This window comes from Myripristis murdjan, chromosome 18 (genome assembly GCF_902150065.1).
Source record: "Myripristis murdjan chromosome 18, fMyrMur1.1, whole genome shotgun sequence".
NCBI lineage: Eukaryota > Metazoa > Chordata > Actinopteri > Holocentriformes > Holocentridae > Myripristis > Myripristis murdjan.
The window spans coordinates 11,917,778-11,935,703 of record NC_043997.1 but is presented as its reverse complement, the minus strand read 5'-3'; the positions used below and the strand labels follow the sequence as shown (position 1 = coordinate 11,935,703).

The 17,926-nt window shown below is 40.7% G+C and overlaps 2 protein-coding genes across 2 annotated transcripts; both read left to right on the top strand.

The window, feature by feature from the left end:
* The first annotated feature begins 1,241 nt into the window (after window positions 1-1,241).
* six7 (SIX homeobox 7) lies at window positions 1,242-7,073 on the top strand. The gene is made up of 3 exons (XM_030077009.1): window positions 1,242-1,920; window positions 4,752-4,915; window positions 5,703-7,073. The coding sequence occupies exons 1-3, from the start codon at window positions 1,513-1,515 to the stop codon at window positions 5,911-5,913; spliced, it is 783 nt and encodes a 260-aa protein (XP_029932869.1). The 5' UTR covers window positions 1,242-1,512; the 3' UTR covers window positions 5,914-7,073.
* An 853-nt stretch (window positions 7,074-7,926) lies between these two features.
* Window positions 7,927-16,628, top strand: LOC115377105 (actin-related protein 2). Its single transcript, XM_030077000.1, has 9 exons — window positions 7,927-8,119; window positions 9,478-9,588; window positions 11,637-11,795; window positions 12,139-12,268; window positions 12,792-12,928; window positions 13,193-13,342; window positions 13,990-14,135; window positions 15,010-15,142; window positions 16,131-16,628. Exons 1-9 carry the CDS (start codon window positions 8,072-8,074, stop codon window positions 16,299-16,301), a joined length of 1,185 nt encoding a protein of 394 aa, XP_029932860.1. The 5' UTR covers window positions 7,927-8,071; the 3' UTR covers window positions 16,302-16,628.
* Window positions 16,629-17,926: the final 1,298 nt, after the last annotated feature.

Genomic DNA, 17,926 nt, shown 5'->3' with positions numbered 1-17,926 from the left:
CTAAAGCCTTGTCACCTCATTTTAAACCAGATGACCTCTTACCTGACTGCAACCTTTATGTATAGCCCCACATTAACTCCAGAGACTAATCTGTCTGACTTCAGATGCATATGAGATGTAAGCTGGAGGTTTATGAATAAATTTAAGTGTGATCAATAGAATACATTTTGTTAATCAAAACTATAGGCCTATTATTATTATTAGTTTCCTTGTTCAGGTTATGATTATTATCAAATTTATTCCAAACTTGATGCTGTCCACAGATTCTTGCAGGGATGAGAGACATTCATATTTTTAGATGTTACTACTATACTGTGTGTTACTTATATGCAGATTGCAAACAAGTGTAACATGTTTGCATTAGTAGACCGAGCGTTTACGGGATCCTTATTAACCTTGTAGAAAACTGCTCTAAGACTGATTAATAAGCTGCAGAGATCAGAAGGACTGAAATGGGCAGCGGTTCATTAGTCCATGTCCTGAGTTGCTCTGACGCGCATCGATGTCTGGAGACGTTTTCAATATGTCTTGGCTGGGTTAGAGGTCGTATGGGATCGTCCACGGTTCAACAATGTCTGTTTTAATTACTAGGGTATTAGTTTGTCGGGGATCGCTGCGGGTTCTTAGCTGCTTTGCGTCCCGAAATGTCCTGGCTGCCTAATGGAGAGGGACAGGGTGATAGGCCTATACGGGTTTTCATGACCTTGGCGCCAAGAAGGTACAGCAAGAAATCCAAACCTTGTTAAATTAAGCATGTGTAACTCTGTGCTGCAAAGCTTACATTTAGTGCAATGGCATCGTTTTTTTATGTTCAATATCACCCATTGGCGGATGCGCTTCTGCGTCGACAAACTTTATTTATTTATTTCGGTCTGCTTGTTGTTTATTGATGCATCTATCTAAGTTTATATGGGTTCAGTACTTTCTAACCTCCACCTCTCTTCACTACATATACACTCAGATTCATCCCCCCTCCCTGAGGCAGGCCTACATTTCCTACAGATCTGACCAATTAAACAGGCTATCCTTGCTTGTTTGCTCTCTGCAATCTGTATCCTCGGGCTAAGCCAAACAAGCTGATCAGTCAGTCACCTCTATACACACCACCCCCTAAGAGGCTAATGACCGGGACGTATAATCCCTCTCAAAACAACTACAGAGATGCTAATTGTATCTAGCTATAAATACAGCTTGACTTCTTGTGCTCTTTCTTTACTCGTTCCACCTTGGGATCCTGGACTTGCAGCCGCTGCGCATCGGCTTCCATGAAACACTGCCTAAGTGCCCGAATACCAGGAAAGGTTGAATTACATAAGGAACTCACACCAATTAGTTTTTGTAAGATTAAGTGTCACAGACCTGCCGCAGTTGCCTATAGTCGAGACGGCACACTACACTGCGAGCGCAAGGACAGTTACGCACGTTTGGATAGTTTATCCAATGCGCCTTATGAACATTTAACGACTGACCAAAGAACACAGTTTTCACAGAGCTGCTCGGAGAGGAGGAAACATGTTCCCACTGCCGATGTTCACGCCGGATCAGGTTGCTCGGGTGTGCGAGAATTTAGAGGAGACCGGAGATATCGAGCGCCTCGGCCGGTTCCTCTGGTCCCTGCCGGCCGCCGTGCCGGGCTCCGCGGGGGAAGCGCTAAACCGACACGAGTCTGTGATGCGAGCGAGAGCCCTGGTCGCTTTCCACGGGGGAAACTTTGAGGCTCTGTACCAGATTCTCCAAAGCCACCGGTTTACGCGAGAGTCTCACGCCAAACTCCAGGACTTGTGGCTGGATGCGCATTACCGGGAGGCGGAGAGGCTCCGGGGGCGGCCGCTGGGACCCGTGGAGAAGTACCGGATCCGCAAGAAGTTTCCCCTGCCCCGCACCATCTGGGACGGCGAGCAGAAGACGCACTGCTTTAAGGTACATATCTACCCCTGTCATGCACTGAGAAATATTTGCTTAAAATAACTTGAAAGCCTCGTGTAAAGGGTGATTTGCCACAAAAACCAGCGGTGACAGGGTGCAGTGGTTAGAAAGTGTCCGTCAAACTTGCACCCCGCACCCCCACCACCACTGAAGTGCACCTTGAGCAAGACACTGAATCCCTCCCATCACAAGGGGACAGGCAAAAAATTAAAAAACGTCCATTGGGTAATCAATCAAGTGTGAGGCAGCCATGGCTTATTGCATGGAAACTTAATGGTGGATATTTCACCTTCATATTTGTGTAGGAGGAGAAAATGCTTCTAACGATTAGTCTAGGGCCAGGTGCATAGGAACAAGCAACTGAAGGCACAGAGAAAAATCCTGCACACTGGCTTGACTTCCAAGTTGGGCTTGATGGCAGGCAATGTTTCAATCCTGTCAGGATCTCTAAAATAACATTTTAACCTGCAGCTGTGCTGTAGCTGTATCGAGCAGCTTGGTCTCTGAGCTCTTAAGGTGATAATGGTAAAAGTCTGCTGGTTATTACCTGCCTTCAGCCTTGAGCCTTGGTTAAAGCAACTTAGGTATGGTGTCCTGTTGCAAGGTCAGAAATCTCATACAGGTCAGGACAGCAGTAATCAGATTCAGGATATGTCTGTTTTGACACACTGGTTAGGCAAATAACTTATCCACCTTCAAAACACACATAGGTTTCCTTTGCACAGCCAGAATTTTTTGTAGGAGCTGGCAGACTACAGGAAATGTGCAATTCATAAAAGAATTTGTATGTGCACTGACCCACTTGTCTGAGGTTAACAGTGTTTAATTATAATGCTAAGTATTAGTTTCAACTTTATCTTGCAGGGTCTCCTCTCTTTCATTAATCCCATTCTTTACTTGCAAAGCCTCTTGTTTTGATTGGTCAATGATTAACAAGGTAAGGTCTAGAGAACATTTATTCAGGACTTGATCCAATTTTTTCACAATCTGGTCCTCCTATCAATTCTTCATATTCTCTGTTTGGTTTGCCAATATTCTGACAAAGCTATTGTGTCACTTAAAATGAATCTCTTTGATTGCCTGTTTGAATGTCGCGTAAATTGTTTGCAATTTCAGCTTGTTCACTGTGATGGCTTCTGTGGCTTAATGGCTGTCAAATAATGATTGTTGCGCAACGTCTCATGTATATCTAGCTTCTCTAGATGCCAAAAGATACAGACCTACTTAATTGCTCTCACCTGTAAATCTGTCACTGTGAATAGGCCTACAATCACATTTTTATATATAACGTAATTTTCATGCTGTTTTTTGTTAATATCCCTGTTCTCATTCATTCACTGTCATTTACTGTATGTCTTGATTTTTTAATAACTTCACTCATTTCATACTGCAAATATCACATTATTTCAGTCTGTATTTCAGTTTGCATGTCCAGTTAATAAGTTTTGAAACTGTCAGTTTAGTATATGTTTGCATAACTTCCATTGGGTCGACTCATACATGTTTAAATCCTTTGCTGATTTCTGCTGCAACAGCCAAATTTCCTAATAGTGATCATTAGTTTCATCTCATCTTGTCTTAGTGGCAACTCCTTGCTTTTTCAGTAGAATATGAACACCACTCTAACAAGCTATGGCAGCTCTGAGCACATAAGTCAAGGTGGTTTGCAGGTGAGCGAGCCAACCATCTGCTCGCCAGCAGCCAATGATGAAAGCCGTTCATCCTTGTTTTAAGAGCTCAGATGAACATGCTTTGTACCTCAGAAAAACACTACTGTTTACCATGAGCAGTATATGGTACAGTCAGCTCTTTATACAGCAAGGTTTCTCCTATTAGGGACCGACTGTATCACTAAAGTGGTTTTAAGTTTACATATACAAAAATATTCCTCTCATACAGTAATCAACCATCATGTCAGGATCTGATGATCCAAAAAGACAGCACTGCTTAAAAGCATGCAGCAGCATTTCCAAATTTCAGTCTCTTGAGGTTTTTGCTGCCTATTTCATCACTGTGTTTACTAAGTCATTTACGTGGTGGTAGAAATGGTCATTTACAGCATAACCAAACCAATCCCACTACATCACTGAAAAAATACAGTGGCATCAGTCATTTGTTAAACACAAAAGAAACAAATGAATTGAACCAGGAGGGAAAATAATGGAGGTTGTTGATAGGATTCAAAGATGAAATGTGTAAAACAGAAGCATCTAGTTGGGCTCTGTATGAAGAATAGCCTCTTGAATTTGTGAGTGCAACTTGTCATCTCCCTCATGTGGCAGAATGAAGTATTGTTCATATGTTTTGTTAATCTGTAATTCTAAACCACAGGAGGGATCGCCTCCAGTATTAAGCCACTTAACATGATCCAATTTACTGGATATGCATTGTTATTTATACATCTAACGTAGATCACGACTATTTATAAATACAGTTTAATAAGATTATACTGAGCATCATAAGATCATCAATAAGTTCACTCTTAGCATTAATGGGATGATATCAAATGCCACTAACTCAATCACTGTACAGTGATTTCATGCCTTATCAAAATGTGCCCATTTCCAGGAAAAAAGATGCTGAATTGCTCAAAAAGCTAAAAAACAAACAAATAGGTGATGCCATGCTCAAAATTGTGAAAATCACTGCTGGCTTGAATATTTTTCCATATTTTTCCATAGCAAGTTTTACTCTGATGTCAGTAGTCAGTTTGTGAGAGCAGGCATCACTGCCTTCCTGCTATCCATTATTCTACATCACAGATCGACACGTGCTTAAACCAAGCATGTCAGTCTAAAAATTCCCTATTTCCATGTGTTCTCCAGGAAAGAACTCGAAGTTTGCTGAGAGAGTGGTACCTCCAAGACCCGTACCCCAACCCGTCCAGGAAACGCCACCTGGCCCAGGCTACGGGACTCACACCCACACAGGTTGGCAACTGGTTCAAGAACCGGCGCCAGAGAGACCGGGCCGCTTCAGCAAAGAACAGGTACATTAAAAATTACAAATGAGAATAAAAAAATAATGAGGTGGTGTAGAGAATCGTGCTGTAAGTCAAAGTTATAGCTTGTCTCTGGCAGAACTGAACAGAGTAAAGAGATACCCTTACAGAGAATTAATAAGTACAATATCTGTCTGTATGTGTGTTGAATATAAAAAGAGTAAAAAGTGAGAAAGGGAGAAAGACCATCAGGCTTGCCATGACTAAAACCTGCTGCGACAACTGATTCAGAGGCAGATTGGGATTCGCACTATACACGTATTTCTTAGAAGTAGAACTGCCCTGTGGCCAAAAATAATCTCAAATGGTTGAGTGAAACCTCCGTGGGGGGAGCCAAAGACTCACAGTTTATCTGATCAAGTATGGTTAGACTGAAGCTAAGAACAGGAAGCAAGGGAGAAGAGAGGATGTAGGTAACATTATGAGGCCTAGAGTTCCTGCTATTACCTGAAAAATGCAAACTAGCCATACTAAAGTTATCTAAGGTCTTTCTGAGGTCAAACTAACCATACCGGCCTCATCTATCTAGTGAACTGGCCTGTGGAACTTCAAGATTTTCAATGAGATGTCATTGCAAATTATATATTTGGTAATATTTTGTCCAAACATCCCTCTTTGTAATTCAACGTAACTAACTTCCCCCCTCAACCTCGTTGCCTCGTGAACTGAGGTTGAATTCAATCAGCAAGATTTTTTTTCTGCCTCCAGCTTTGCCTCTGTTAAATGTTTCATGCAAACTTTAATTCATTATTCTCATCTCTGTCTCTGCACCCAGACTGCAGCAGGATCCATCCCTCCTGCCTTCTGAGAGCTCACCTGACGGCTCTCTTCAGGAGCACCGCCACCACCCCCATTTACTGCCTGCCTCTCCACGCCACCTGGGCAGCCCTGAGGCCAGTGACTGCAGCACCGGGACAGAGCACCGGGGAACAGGGGCCTCCACTCCAGAGATTTCCGTCAGCAGCGACAGCGAGTTTGACTCTTGAGGTGACGGGTTCTCTGACTTTGTCGTTCCCGCAAGGATGCAGCACCGACCTCATCAACATCACAGACATATTAAAGACATTGATGACTCAAACACTCACTATCTGTGGCTGTGGACACACTGCAGCTACTGGACATGTTTTCAACAAGAGGAGGGTGAAGACAAAGCCAAATGGTGTGGCTGCTAGCGGACATTGTAAGGGAACGAATTACAAATACAATATGCACTTAAAAAAGCACATGACCTTGACTGTTGTATAAAACCAAGCTGAATTAGCTTCCCGCTGACTATGGTACTAACTCAGCACTGTAGCTAGTCAAATATCCTATGGGTACTTCTGCATCAATAACAGTGTTTTGCAATTCTCAGGCAAAGTATTTATAGAGATAATACCCTCAGCCTGTAGATGACTTGAATATTGATATTGTATGTTTTGATACTGGTTTCAACAAATACTTTTGGAGTAGATTTTATAGAAGTTATTATGTAAAAAAAATACATTATTGATAATCGCTAAGAAACACCCTTCGGATGAACAATGCCTTCAGGAGGCTGTTGCTGTGAGAACTGTTACTGGTGAACCTGTGGTGACAAAAACTACATTATTTTGATTCAAGACTTTTCACTGCCTTAAAGAGAAACTAAGGGCACAAAACTATTGCAATGTAATAACAAACACATAAATAATATCTTTAAATATACTTATTCGTTTTACTGTCGTTTGATGACATAATTAACTATGCACATGTGCTGCTTAAAATCCAAAACCTGTCTAAGCTTACCAAAGGTGTTTTACCTTTTCATGTCTCCCTGAAATACTTTGAAATAATTTTGAGGTGCTCCTCAGCTGCCCTGACGGTGAATTCCTGCAGGAGCTGAAGCAGAAAAGAAAAAGCACCTAACTGCTGGATTGAAGAAATGGGGAGAGTCTGAAGCACAACTCGATCTTAACTCAATGTGCCTAATACATTTAACAACAGTGAGCTGGTCAGATATGACTGTGTCCTCCAAAGTCACGGCGACACGGTCAAAGGCCTACTATCTGTTTCCTGTCTTACTGTGAACCCATCATCTTCAAACATGACACATCACTGCATTTCATTGAAAAGATGCATTTTGTAAACCTTTTATGTAAATAAATGAACTTATTTTTATCCATCATTTTGACTGACTCATTTTGTTTTTGTTTTTGTTTTTTTCAGCTGCAAAATAGTTTTCAAGGTTTTCATAGAGGAGTAGGAGGTCCTCAGGGATCTTTAATGGGCTTCCAGGGTTTCTTCAGCAAATGAGGAATTAGTTCAAGTTCACTGTAAATTCATTCACTATGACTTATTTTGACACACACGAAAAATAAAAGATTAAGACTATGTTTTAAGTATGGCATGTAAACTATTTAACCCTTAACAAACCAAAGTGTCATTTTTTCATATTAGGGTCACTGGAGCAAAATCACTTCAAATGGGTGTTTGCAGCTTAATGAAAGTCAATTTGGAGGTCCAGAAATTAAAAAATAAAATGTTAAAAGCAAAAAAAAAAAAAAAAAAACCCTGTTACCATAGCAATAAGCTAGCTGGTGTAGGGCCTATTTTCCTTCAAAATGTCTGGCTGGGGTTGTCACCTGCAATTTTTATGTAAAACAAGCCACAAAAACCATATTCATTATTAAAACAGTAGTCTTGGTTGAGTTTACGTCCAGTTTCTTCGGTAATATTTTAATTTAAGGACTTGTACTGTTAGCTAACGCAGTTTTGGTGAACCGAGTTACAAACAGCAACTGACAGAAACGGGGGACACGTTTCATGTTTATCAGGTATCAAACCGTTTAAAACATGTATTAACGTCCATAGTAAGTTAAAATTTTACGAAATACACAATTACAAACGTTATCAAACTGTTGCTACTCCAACCTTTCATTCAGGAAAGTAAATGACAGCTCACCTGGCTCCCCCTCTTCCCTTTCTCCAAAATGGGCGTCCACATACTTTTCACGCCCCTCCTTGAAGCAGTTGCCTGACTTCTCCTTGTTCAACTGTGCAACTGGCATTCATGTAGTCAAAATAATCTGTAGCTGGTTATTACTAGGTTTTTTTTTTTTTGTCGTCGGACGTCTGTCCTGACAGGAGGCACTAGCTTGAGGTATTTTGTAGCATCTTTTGACTATGGACAGCGAGGGAAGGAAGGTGGTGGTCTGTGATAATGGCACTGGGGTAAGTCTTCACTCAGTTGGCTGTCCAGTGGTGGGATTTTGTTTTCCTAGCATGGCGACGGATTTTTTTCCCCCCACAGTTTGAGCGTTCATTTTGGCTTATATTTTAAGGTTGGAGTTAGGCATAAGGTGATTATGTCTAACAGCACGGAAAAGCTGTACAGAAAACATATAAGTTAGTTCAATCTTCCGTCGCAATGCTAGGAAAAAAACTTTCATTCAGTTGTGGGGCTGCCTATTTCTTAAAGTATTACCTTATCATGTGGGCTAATGTTCCATGTTTTATTCTCAAACTGAGTGTATGATACTCTCATGTCATCCAACACACAGTTAAGATGTCCATTTTTCAGTTTTTGCAATTGCATCTAAAATACAGCCAGCATAAGCTATTTACTAAAATATTTTATTATTAGGTTGCTCCTCTAATTCAAAATGATTATTGTTTCTAAGGAAGCAAACTTTGCCACTGGTTGATTTTGTGGCAGCTGAAAGAGGTGCAGGGTGTGAATCTGTGTGCTCAGTGCATACTGGTTCCTCATGTGTCTGGACTTGTCACTGTGTTCCTCAGTGCACACAAAGCCATAAATGGTTGTGATGCTTTGAAGTGAGCCAGCGTTGAGCAAAAACCAGGAAGGGAGATTTTTAGGTGCTGAAACAACCTCATGGGGTTGTCCCTCACTATCGCACTGAAGAATTTTAAATGTTGTTATGCAGCCATCTCCGATGCAGTCGGGTGAAATGGACAAACACGGGGTGTAAACCATACCTGTAGGCTGCAACTGGTTGTGGCCTATTTTGCCTTCACCTGAAGCCTCTGCTTGGTATGCACTGCACACCCTCAGGCTAAGGAATGTGTCTAAAGCCAAATAGACAAGTTGAGACATTACAAAGTATAGCCAGGAATACTGCATATGGCTAACAATCACGTTACTTAAAAACCCTGTGTAATTGATTCACTGGCCTTTTATAACACCATATTTCAGATTGTTAACTGTGCTTGTAGTGCAATGAAATAATAAACTGTATGATTAATAGAAGACAATCTGATGTAAGCACAACTCACACTGGCATAATAAAACATCTGCCATGGGAAGATCTTGTCACTCTCAATGAGGGTCTAAGGTTGGGTGTGTCATTTACTTTATTGCTTAATAACATTGGACCTGTGATGTCCTCTGCTGTGATTAAGGGCTATACATTTGACCTTGCCGTGACTAAAAACATTTGACATTAATGAAAATGTGTTTTGCCACAGTTTCTGTTTCAGTAGAACCAGTGGAAAGCAGAAGTTACACAGACTGTATATCATATTGAAGGCAAATGGTTTGAAACATGTTTGATTTTCCCATCATTCCCCAGTTTGTCAAGTGTGGCTTCGCTGGATCCAACTTCCCGGACCACATCTTCCCTGCCATGGTGGGCCGACCGATCATTCGATCAACCACCAAAGTGGGCAACATCGAGATAAAGGTGAGGTCAGTTTTCCAGAGTAAAAGTAACATCCCGCTTTGTTTGCCGTGCATTTGACAGCATTTGGGTTTGTGTAAAGTGAATTAACCAAGTGTTGTTGTTTAATTTCACTTTGATATAGCTCACCAGAAATTGCTACAACACAGCAAAAATTTATGAGTGATTATTTTAACACTGAGACTGTGAGCAGGTGCCCTCTGAACAAAATTCATTTTGGTTCTTTTAATTTTTCATTTTTGGTGGTGAATTTTTTGGAATTTTTATTTCCATCTTTTCTTTTTTATTTCCATTGTTTTGTTTTTTCTTTATTTTTAAATAAATTTTTGTGGTAATGTTGTGGTAATTGTCTTGTAAATTAATTTAAAATATACTTTATATTTCTTGTATTTTTGGCTATTTTTCCAGTAATTATTTTTATTTTTTAATTTTTAATTTTATTCTTTTTTAAAAAATAGAAAATCTGTATTTTTTAGGATAATTTCCTGTTATTTCTTTGTAACTTTCTGCTGTTTTTTTTTTTTTTTCTAATTTGTTGATCACGCTTTTCCCTATACTTATAAAAGTGAATTTGCTCATGTTTCAAAAGGTTCAATGCTTGTGAATGGCAACTACTGAGGAAAAACAAAAAAGATACATTAAGGATGAGGCGGCACGGCCGAGGTTTTTTAGTAAAAAAAAAAAAAAAAAAATCATCTTCAGCCAGGCCAGTCTGAAAAGCAGATGCTGTTTTACACCTTCATTTTTAGTATGATTCTCACAAAATATTTATCAGCACTGGCTGTTAAAAGTGGGAAGATACTGAATAGAAACATTGGCCTCATGAAAGCATACATTTTTATCTATTTCTTTACTTTGCTGCAGAAAATACATCTGCAAGCAAGAAGACATTTTACACTATTCCCACCAGTGCTTATATGGACTGTCTTAATAAAATAGTTTCAAACATAGGATGCCCAGTATCATTTGTCAGTGTAGCTGCAAATGCCCACACACTGCAGGAGTCTGTGTGTCTGTGTTGTGTTTAAAGGGAGGGAAATGACTGTGTGTTAAGACCGTGCTCACACTATAAGATGTGCTCAGCTGATTAAACACCTGACCTCGCCCTGATCCTTCAGGACCTCTTACCTCTGAGCTCATATGCATTAAAGTGTCTTAGATCTGTACACCTGTTAGCTGCCTGAGACACAGTTAAGTTCATATGTTCCTGTGGCCTCAGCAGGCGGCTCTTACACAGGCAGAGGTCATGCAGATCATTCAGACTGCACACCCCTGTAATCCCAACAGGAGTGCAGCGCGGACTGTTTTGACAAAATTATGCGGACAAGGGTGAGTGTGCAGTGCTGAATAACTGATGAATTATTTTAGTCATTTATCAAGCAAAATCCCCAATATCTTGGCGATTCCAGGCTTCGCTAACACTGCCAAGATACTAAGATTGTCTTGCCTTCCTCTGTTCCTATCATTTGGGTGTTTTTGGCTGCTGGTCAGCCTGAGGAAGCAATTTGAAGACATCACTTTCCATGAGCATTACTCATTAGTTTTGGCACTTTATATACCAAATGATTGATCAAAAAAAATAAGCGATACATTAATCAACTATGAGAATAATCATTAGTTGCAGCTCCAGGCAGATGTCTCTTTTTTAAGATTATGCTTTAGTGTTGTTGCTATCATTTGGTAGACTAGCTGACAGTACAGGGAGACAGGGAGTAGTGCAGGGTATGATATGCGACAAAGGTCATAGGTCAGATTTGAACCCATGATGGTGCGAGTACATGAACCCTCTTCTCTCTATTAGGGGTGTGAAGCGTTGGCTTAAAAGATTCAACTGGATTCATGATTCACTAGTTGCAGTTTCAGATTTCATTTCAGATTGTAAACCATAATTCAAGTCACTGATCCAATCCAGTGCTGCTCCCCAAAATATAGCAGGTCTATCAATGAAATAAACGTGTGCAGCAATGATGTTAGGTCCTATCAATTTGCCCTGCAGCTCATAAAGTAGTTCCTCTACAAAGTCTGAGCTGCTCCTGACCCCTTTCACCCAGGATTTGATGGTAGGAGAGGAGGCCAGCGAGTGCCGCTCCATGCTCGAGGTGTCGTACCCCATGGATAACGGCATGGTGCGCTGCTGGGAGGACATGCTCCACCTGTGGGACTACACCTTCGGTCCCGACCGCCTAGACATCAGCCCTCCAGACTGTAAGGTACAGCAGAGCCGTGTGATTGTAAAGTGAAACCCCTATGGGAAATCATTTTGCTTAATAAAAATGTATTCTTGTTTGTAGAGTGTGTAAAGACTACTGAGGGTGTATTTCACAAACTAGGACTGGAAAGTTAGCCAGATGACAGTGGAAAAGATTATGCCGTATCCTGGTGATAGTGAGTTGAATCTAAAACAAAGGTTTAATGTCAGGGTTAGGATAATGATCTTGCAGTTGCTAATAATAATAAAAAGTTTCAGAAGGTATTCACCGACACAAGTATTTGCCCCCACAAAGTAAGCATAAATGTAGTAACTCAGCTGTATTTAATATTTATTTGCATAAGGTCCTGCTGACGGAGCCACCCATGAACCCCATCAAGAACCGTGAGAAGATTGCAGAGGTCATGTTCGAGACTTACCAGTTCCACGGCATCTATGTGGCAATTCAGGCGGTGCTCACTCTGTACGCCCAGGGTACGTCATTAAAAACCCCACCTAGACTCCTATCTTTGACATTTTTCAAAATAATACTCCAACATTTTGGACAAAATAGCCTTTTTCCGACTTACCGGGACTGAAACAAGCTGTTGAATCGTGTGTTCACCTCTGTACGTCCAGTGGTCTGATTCCTATGGGAAGCATTTACTGTTAGCTTAGCATAAAGACTTGAAGTCTATGGGAGTCGTTAGCCTAGCTCCGTCAAAGTGAAAAAATAAAACTTACAGCAACTCCGAAGCTGTCGTATTTATTTGAAATATTTGAAATACACGTCTTAGGATATATTTTTTTTTAAATGTGAGTTGTTTTTGGAGAAGTTAGGTGGTGGAACTGTAACCACTGAACACGTTTATCTTTCCATCCATCGTGGTGATCCTAAAGGCATAGGGAGATTCTGCAAAATTTAACTTCTCCTAAAACAACTCTCGTTTGTCTTTTTAAACTCCAAGGCTGCTGCTGTAACTGAGAACAATTTACAGTGACTTGATCCCGTCTCCAGGTTTACTGACCGGTGTGGTCGTCGACTCGGGGGACGGCGTCACCCACATCTGCCCGGTGTACGAGGGCTTCTCTTTACCCCACCTCACACGCAGGCTGGACATTGCGGGACGTGACATCACGCGCTACCTCATTAAGGTGAGTTATTACCATGATCCATCATAACCATACCATCATAACAGCCCCAGTGTTTGTAATGCAGGACCTGAGTACTGAGCTTGAAGAAGAAGTTAAGAAAAGCTTGTAGCACTTAAAGGAGAAAAATGCAAAAACAATCAGATCAATATGATATACACTTTGGTTTGGGATGTTAAAGTACATTCATGTCAGAAAATGTGTTTCGATATCGCTTCTTTTAATCTCAGCTTTAACCAGTCATTTTTTTTATCGTGCCTCCATCAGCTGCTGCTCCTGCGAGGTTACGCCTTCAACCACACGGCTGACTTTGAGACCGTGCGCATGTTGAAGGAGAAGCTGTGCTACGTGGGATACAACATCGAGCAGGAGCAGCGCCTGGCCACAGAGACCACCGTCCTGGTGGAGTCATACACAGTAAGGAATGTATTTGGAAGTTAGTTTACTATAGTTTACTAAACTTAGAATTTAGTAAAGCCTGCTCTGCTCATCACGCCCAAAATGAATTTTTGTTTATTAAAATTTTAAAATAATAATAATAATAATAATAATAATAAATAGACTGCTGCTAGTGAGTTTTTGTAATAATAAGGTACATGTGGTCCAAGGGCTAAAAAAATCAGATGAGCAAATACGGAGTAAAGCCAAAGGGAACTCCTCTGTGGATTATGGAAACACAGAAAAATTGATCATCATAGAGGTATTAAAAACATTTTTCAGCCATTTAAACAAGTATTTTTCTTACAATATTTAAAGTAATAATCCATGACATTCTTATATAAATCATCATGAAAGTTTTTACATTTTCTATTCAAAACACAGGAAAAAAGCCTCTCACACACAGAAGTGATAGAGATGCATTTTTGTGTTTTCTGCAGCAGCAACAGGAGTTGGTAATAAACAGCACAAGAACTGGGTAGTTAACATAGACTAAACAAAGACAAGAGCGCCACCTACAGAAACTCACACTCCATCAACAAGAAAATCCAAGGACCCAGTCACAGTCCCGCGCACACGGTTTTGATTGACAGATGCCACTTTATCTGTTTCCTGTCTCGCTGCAGCTCCCTGACGGCCGGCAGGTGATGGTGGGTGGCGAGAGGTTCGGGGCCCCCGAGGCTCTCTTCCAGCCCCACCTCATCAACGTGGAGGGAGCGGGAGTGGCCGAGCTCCTGTTCAACACCATCCAGGCCGCCGACATCGACCTCAGGTGCCACACTCATCGCTGCACTGCAACTCTTCACCAAAAACCTCAAACTGTGACCATAAACCTCGCAGCAGGAATGTTGTTATGCTGAGTCTTTGACTTAAGCATAACTTTAAGTCAGACTTGCTGTAGACACTTAAATTTATTGCATAAAGCCTCCCCTAATGTAAGACTGACTTAGATAGCCTGTCACACAATGCATTATGGGCGAAATGAGACACTTTACAGAGGAGAAAAAATAGTTTTCATCAACTTAACAGCAATCTCAAGTGACACCAAGTTATGGGAAAAAATAGCTAAAAAAGTAAACAGCATTGTCACTACCTGATCAATAGCTGACGTTACCTACTGCCCGATCGGTACTGCACACGTGCAACTTTCATTTGATCTGATAAAACCTTCAATTAAACAGTGAAAGACCTAAGATTTTTAACTAATAAATAGCACTGCTTTCATGTGCTTTGCAGATCGAAGGCAGGAAGGTAGTTGCTGGCGTGTAGGCCTACAGCTTTCAGTTGAAAAACGCACCTGTCACTGTGTCTTCTACCTGATGTGCTTACAGACTGTTACCATAGCAACAAAGCTCTCACCTGAGGCTCGGCCAGGTGGAAGAGGCGGTTAGCTTTCCTACCTCACATCAAGTCAGTCTTAATATTAATGCAACAGACAGGCTCAGTAAAGACAAGTCTAACTTGATAATCCCAGGCCAAACTAAGGCAGAGACTCGTTTTAAACTTATTTATGCGACTTGGCCTCAGGTCACACAAGTGATGCACGGTGCGCCTCATCCTCTGTCTTGATATAATGGAAGATAGACCAGGATGTAAACAAATAAGATGGATAATGTTCCCGTCTACCTTGTGTTTTCCCAATGCAGGGCAGACTTCTATAAGCACATCGTGCTGTCAGGAGGCACCACCATGTACCCCGGCCTGCCATCCAGGCTGGAGAGGGAGATCAAGCAGCTCTACCTGGAGAGGGTGCTGAACGGAGACACTCAGAAACTCTCGGTAAGAGCTTGTCAACATGATTTATGACGTTGTTTGTGGTATTTCTGGAGCGCGTACAGTGAAGATAGACAGGAAAGATGAGAGTGTTATAAGGGAAAGCATCCAACATAGATCATGAGCCAAATTCAAATCCACATTGTTGTGACTCAGTGTGTGTGTGTGTGTGTGTGTGTGTGTGTGTGTGTTTGCCTTGAGCCACAGAGGCACCAGGATGTTGAATAAGGTGTTATACAACTGTTAACATAATAACTTCACAATTATGTAACAAACCATTAAGGTAACAGCAATCTCCAGCTAACAGTGGCATAATATCCATAAGGTTAATGTAATGAATTTTCCATTATAATAAATTAATATATTTTCCAACACTTTTTTCATTGTCCTGCGGCATTTTATAATTACAATATAGGCAAACTGAATAGATTGGAACTGATTTAATTCAATAAAAGGTAGCCACCATTATAAATTAATAATTTGTACTCCTGTTAATGCTGTAACCTCCACATTAGTGGGTTTTAGTTCATTAACAGCAAGGTTGAAATTTCTCAAGTGCCAGCCATTTACAAAGACCTTCCCCTTGCATGATCATTTTTAGATGCGGCACCATAGTCAATAACAAAAATCTGTGACTCAGTAACAGTTTTGCATTTAATTTGGATTTTGGTGATCAGTTCTGTTACATCTCTGAAAGCAAATGAAACCCAGTGAAGTAAAAAAGATTGCATTGACAGGAAAAACAGGTATCACAATGTTGGTAGGCAACGTTTATCTCAGTAATGGGAAAACTAGCATGTTAACACCATTATTATCTAGTATTACACTGGTGTTTTTTGCTTTGGTATTTGTAACAGGTGTTTTCTTTGTAGCCGTAACACAGAGACACACATTTACAAAGACACAGAGCTCACACTCACAAAAGAGGGAATGTACGAGTTGTAAAAAAACATATCTCTGCTGTCCCGGTCCCTCCTTCGCTTCACTTTTGCAGAAGTTTAAGATCCGCATCGAGGACCCTCCCCGGCGTAAACACATGGTGTTCCTGGGCGGCGCCGTGCTGGCCAACATCATGAAAGACAAGGACTCCTTCTGGCTGAGCCGGGCCGAGTACCTGGAGAGAGGCCTGGCAGTGCTGGACAAACTGGGAGGCGGCGTCAGATAAGAAAACACAACTTAAATGTCAATCAAAATCAAAAACAGTTTGTTCTAGCCAATAAAGCGGGACCTCTGGAATAGATCGAGAACCATAATGTGCCAATTAAAAAGTGCATTGGACTCTTTTTTTTTTTTTTTAATCGCTAAAAGCTGATGGACATGATGACAAAAATGAACTAGTTTGTGCTGGAGAACATCACTGAATGCTTTCAAACAAATGTGCAATATTACGTTATGGTGGCACATCGCTATAAACATATCCAAGTCATAATGTCTATAAAGCAGAACAAAATGATTTTCTCTCTTCTTGTCATTTTCCATCAGTCTATTGCAGAGATAATAGCAGAGATGAATATTGTTTTGCATGTGGACAATATTAACTTTAGTCTTTTTAAGGTCAAATGTACAAGTGTTTTTTAAAGCAGGTTTTTTCAACAGACATGGAAATAAATGAATTCTGTTGTAATGCTGATTCGGTTTTTGTGCTTCCTGAGTGAGTGCACAAAATGAGAACGACGCTTATTTTCACACATCATGCAATGAAAATTAACCGGATTAAACAGAAAAATAAACATAATCATTCTTGCATGTTCTCGTTTGACTGACAAACCTCGAATAAACAACACAGATCAGTGGCTGAATTTGAAGGCAGAATTAGAGAGAATAGATTGACGTGTTGAGGTTGTAATTTGCTGCCCCTCGGTGGCGAGTTATTTTAATGACACCAAATTACAACACTGACAATCCCACGCTGCAATACAAAACTGGATGTGACAACACTATGAACAGATATTGCAATTTTTATTGCGATATTGAATTACCTGACAAAATACAGTAATGTGTTTTGTTTTGTTTTGTTTTTTTTACATTAAAAAGAAATAGTGAGTTCCTTAAAGTGGCATACAATGAACACATGCTTCACGCACACACACCACATTCGCAGAACCTTCACATGTACATTAAATGAAAAAGCATGCAATAATGTTCAAAACACATCATAGTTTGTCTTCAAACGAATCCTCCTCTGCAGATCAAAAACTCCAGATATGCTGAAAAGCCATACTTATGTTCGATACCTACCCAACAAATTGAACGATTAGTTATTTTAATACACAATATGATAATTAATAATGACACTGAGTTGAACAGTCAGTTGATAGTGATGACTTGCAGCAGAAGCCACCGGAAGCTGGTGACTTTACATTTACATTCTACCAGTCACCGTGACCGTTACGGCATGGTCCCGGCTTTATTGGCGTGGGGTGCAGACTGTCCTGTCAGTCCTCTTGGGGTGGAAGGATATTTTGTACAATGCAGCCAAGTGACGGTGCAAGAAAGTAGAACTCAAAAGCAGATCGAAACATATTTGTGAAATGAATGCAACTCTGAAAGGATAACATTTGTTTTTCTGACACGCAAAAGATGTTTTTTTTTTATTATTATTATTAATACATTCTCAAGTCATCCGGTAAAACTTGTGGCAGGTTGTGTCGGTGGCTCGGCCTCCCGCTGTGTCTTCCACATGGGTTCAATTCCCAGCTAAAGCTGTTCTATCACTTCCCTCCTACTCTCCCTTTCCACTGCCATAAATAACAACATGACATCGGAGTAGGGAGGAGTGCCCGATCGTTC

What these genes read in the sequence shown, in the direction of transcription:
- six7 (XM_030077009.1), top strand. Translation starts at nt 1,513, where the DNA reads ATGTTCCCACTGCCGATGTTCACGCCGGATCAGGTTGCTCGGGTGTGC. An exon ending in AGAAGACGCACTGCTTTAAG is followed by an intron (nt 1,921 to 4,751) that starts GTACATATCTAC and finishes TGTGTTCTCCAG; the next exon opens with GAAAGAACTCGAAGTTTGCT. An exon ending in GCCGCTTCAGCAAAGAACAG is followed by an intron (nt 4,916 to 5,702) that starts GTACATTAAAAA and finishes CTCTGCACCCAG; the next exon opens with ACTGCAGCAGGATCCATCCC.
- LOC115377105 (XM_030077000.1), top strand. Translation starts at nt 8,072, where the DNA reads ATGGACAGCGAGGGAAGGAAGGTGGTGGTCTGTGATAATGGCACTGGG. An exon ending in TCTGTGATAATGGCACTGGG is followed by an intron (nt 8,120 to 9,477) that starts GTAAGTCTTCAC and finishes ATCATTCCCCAG; the next exon opens with TTTGTCAAGTGTGGCTTCGC. An exon ending in TCAGCCCTCCAGACTGTAAG is followed by an intron (nt 11,796 to 12,138) that starts GTACAGCAGAGC and finishes TATTTGCATAAG; the next exon opens with GTCCTGCTGACGGAGCCACC.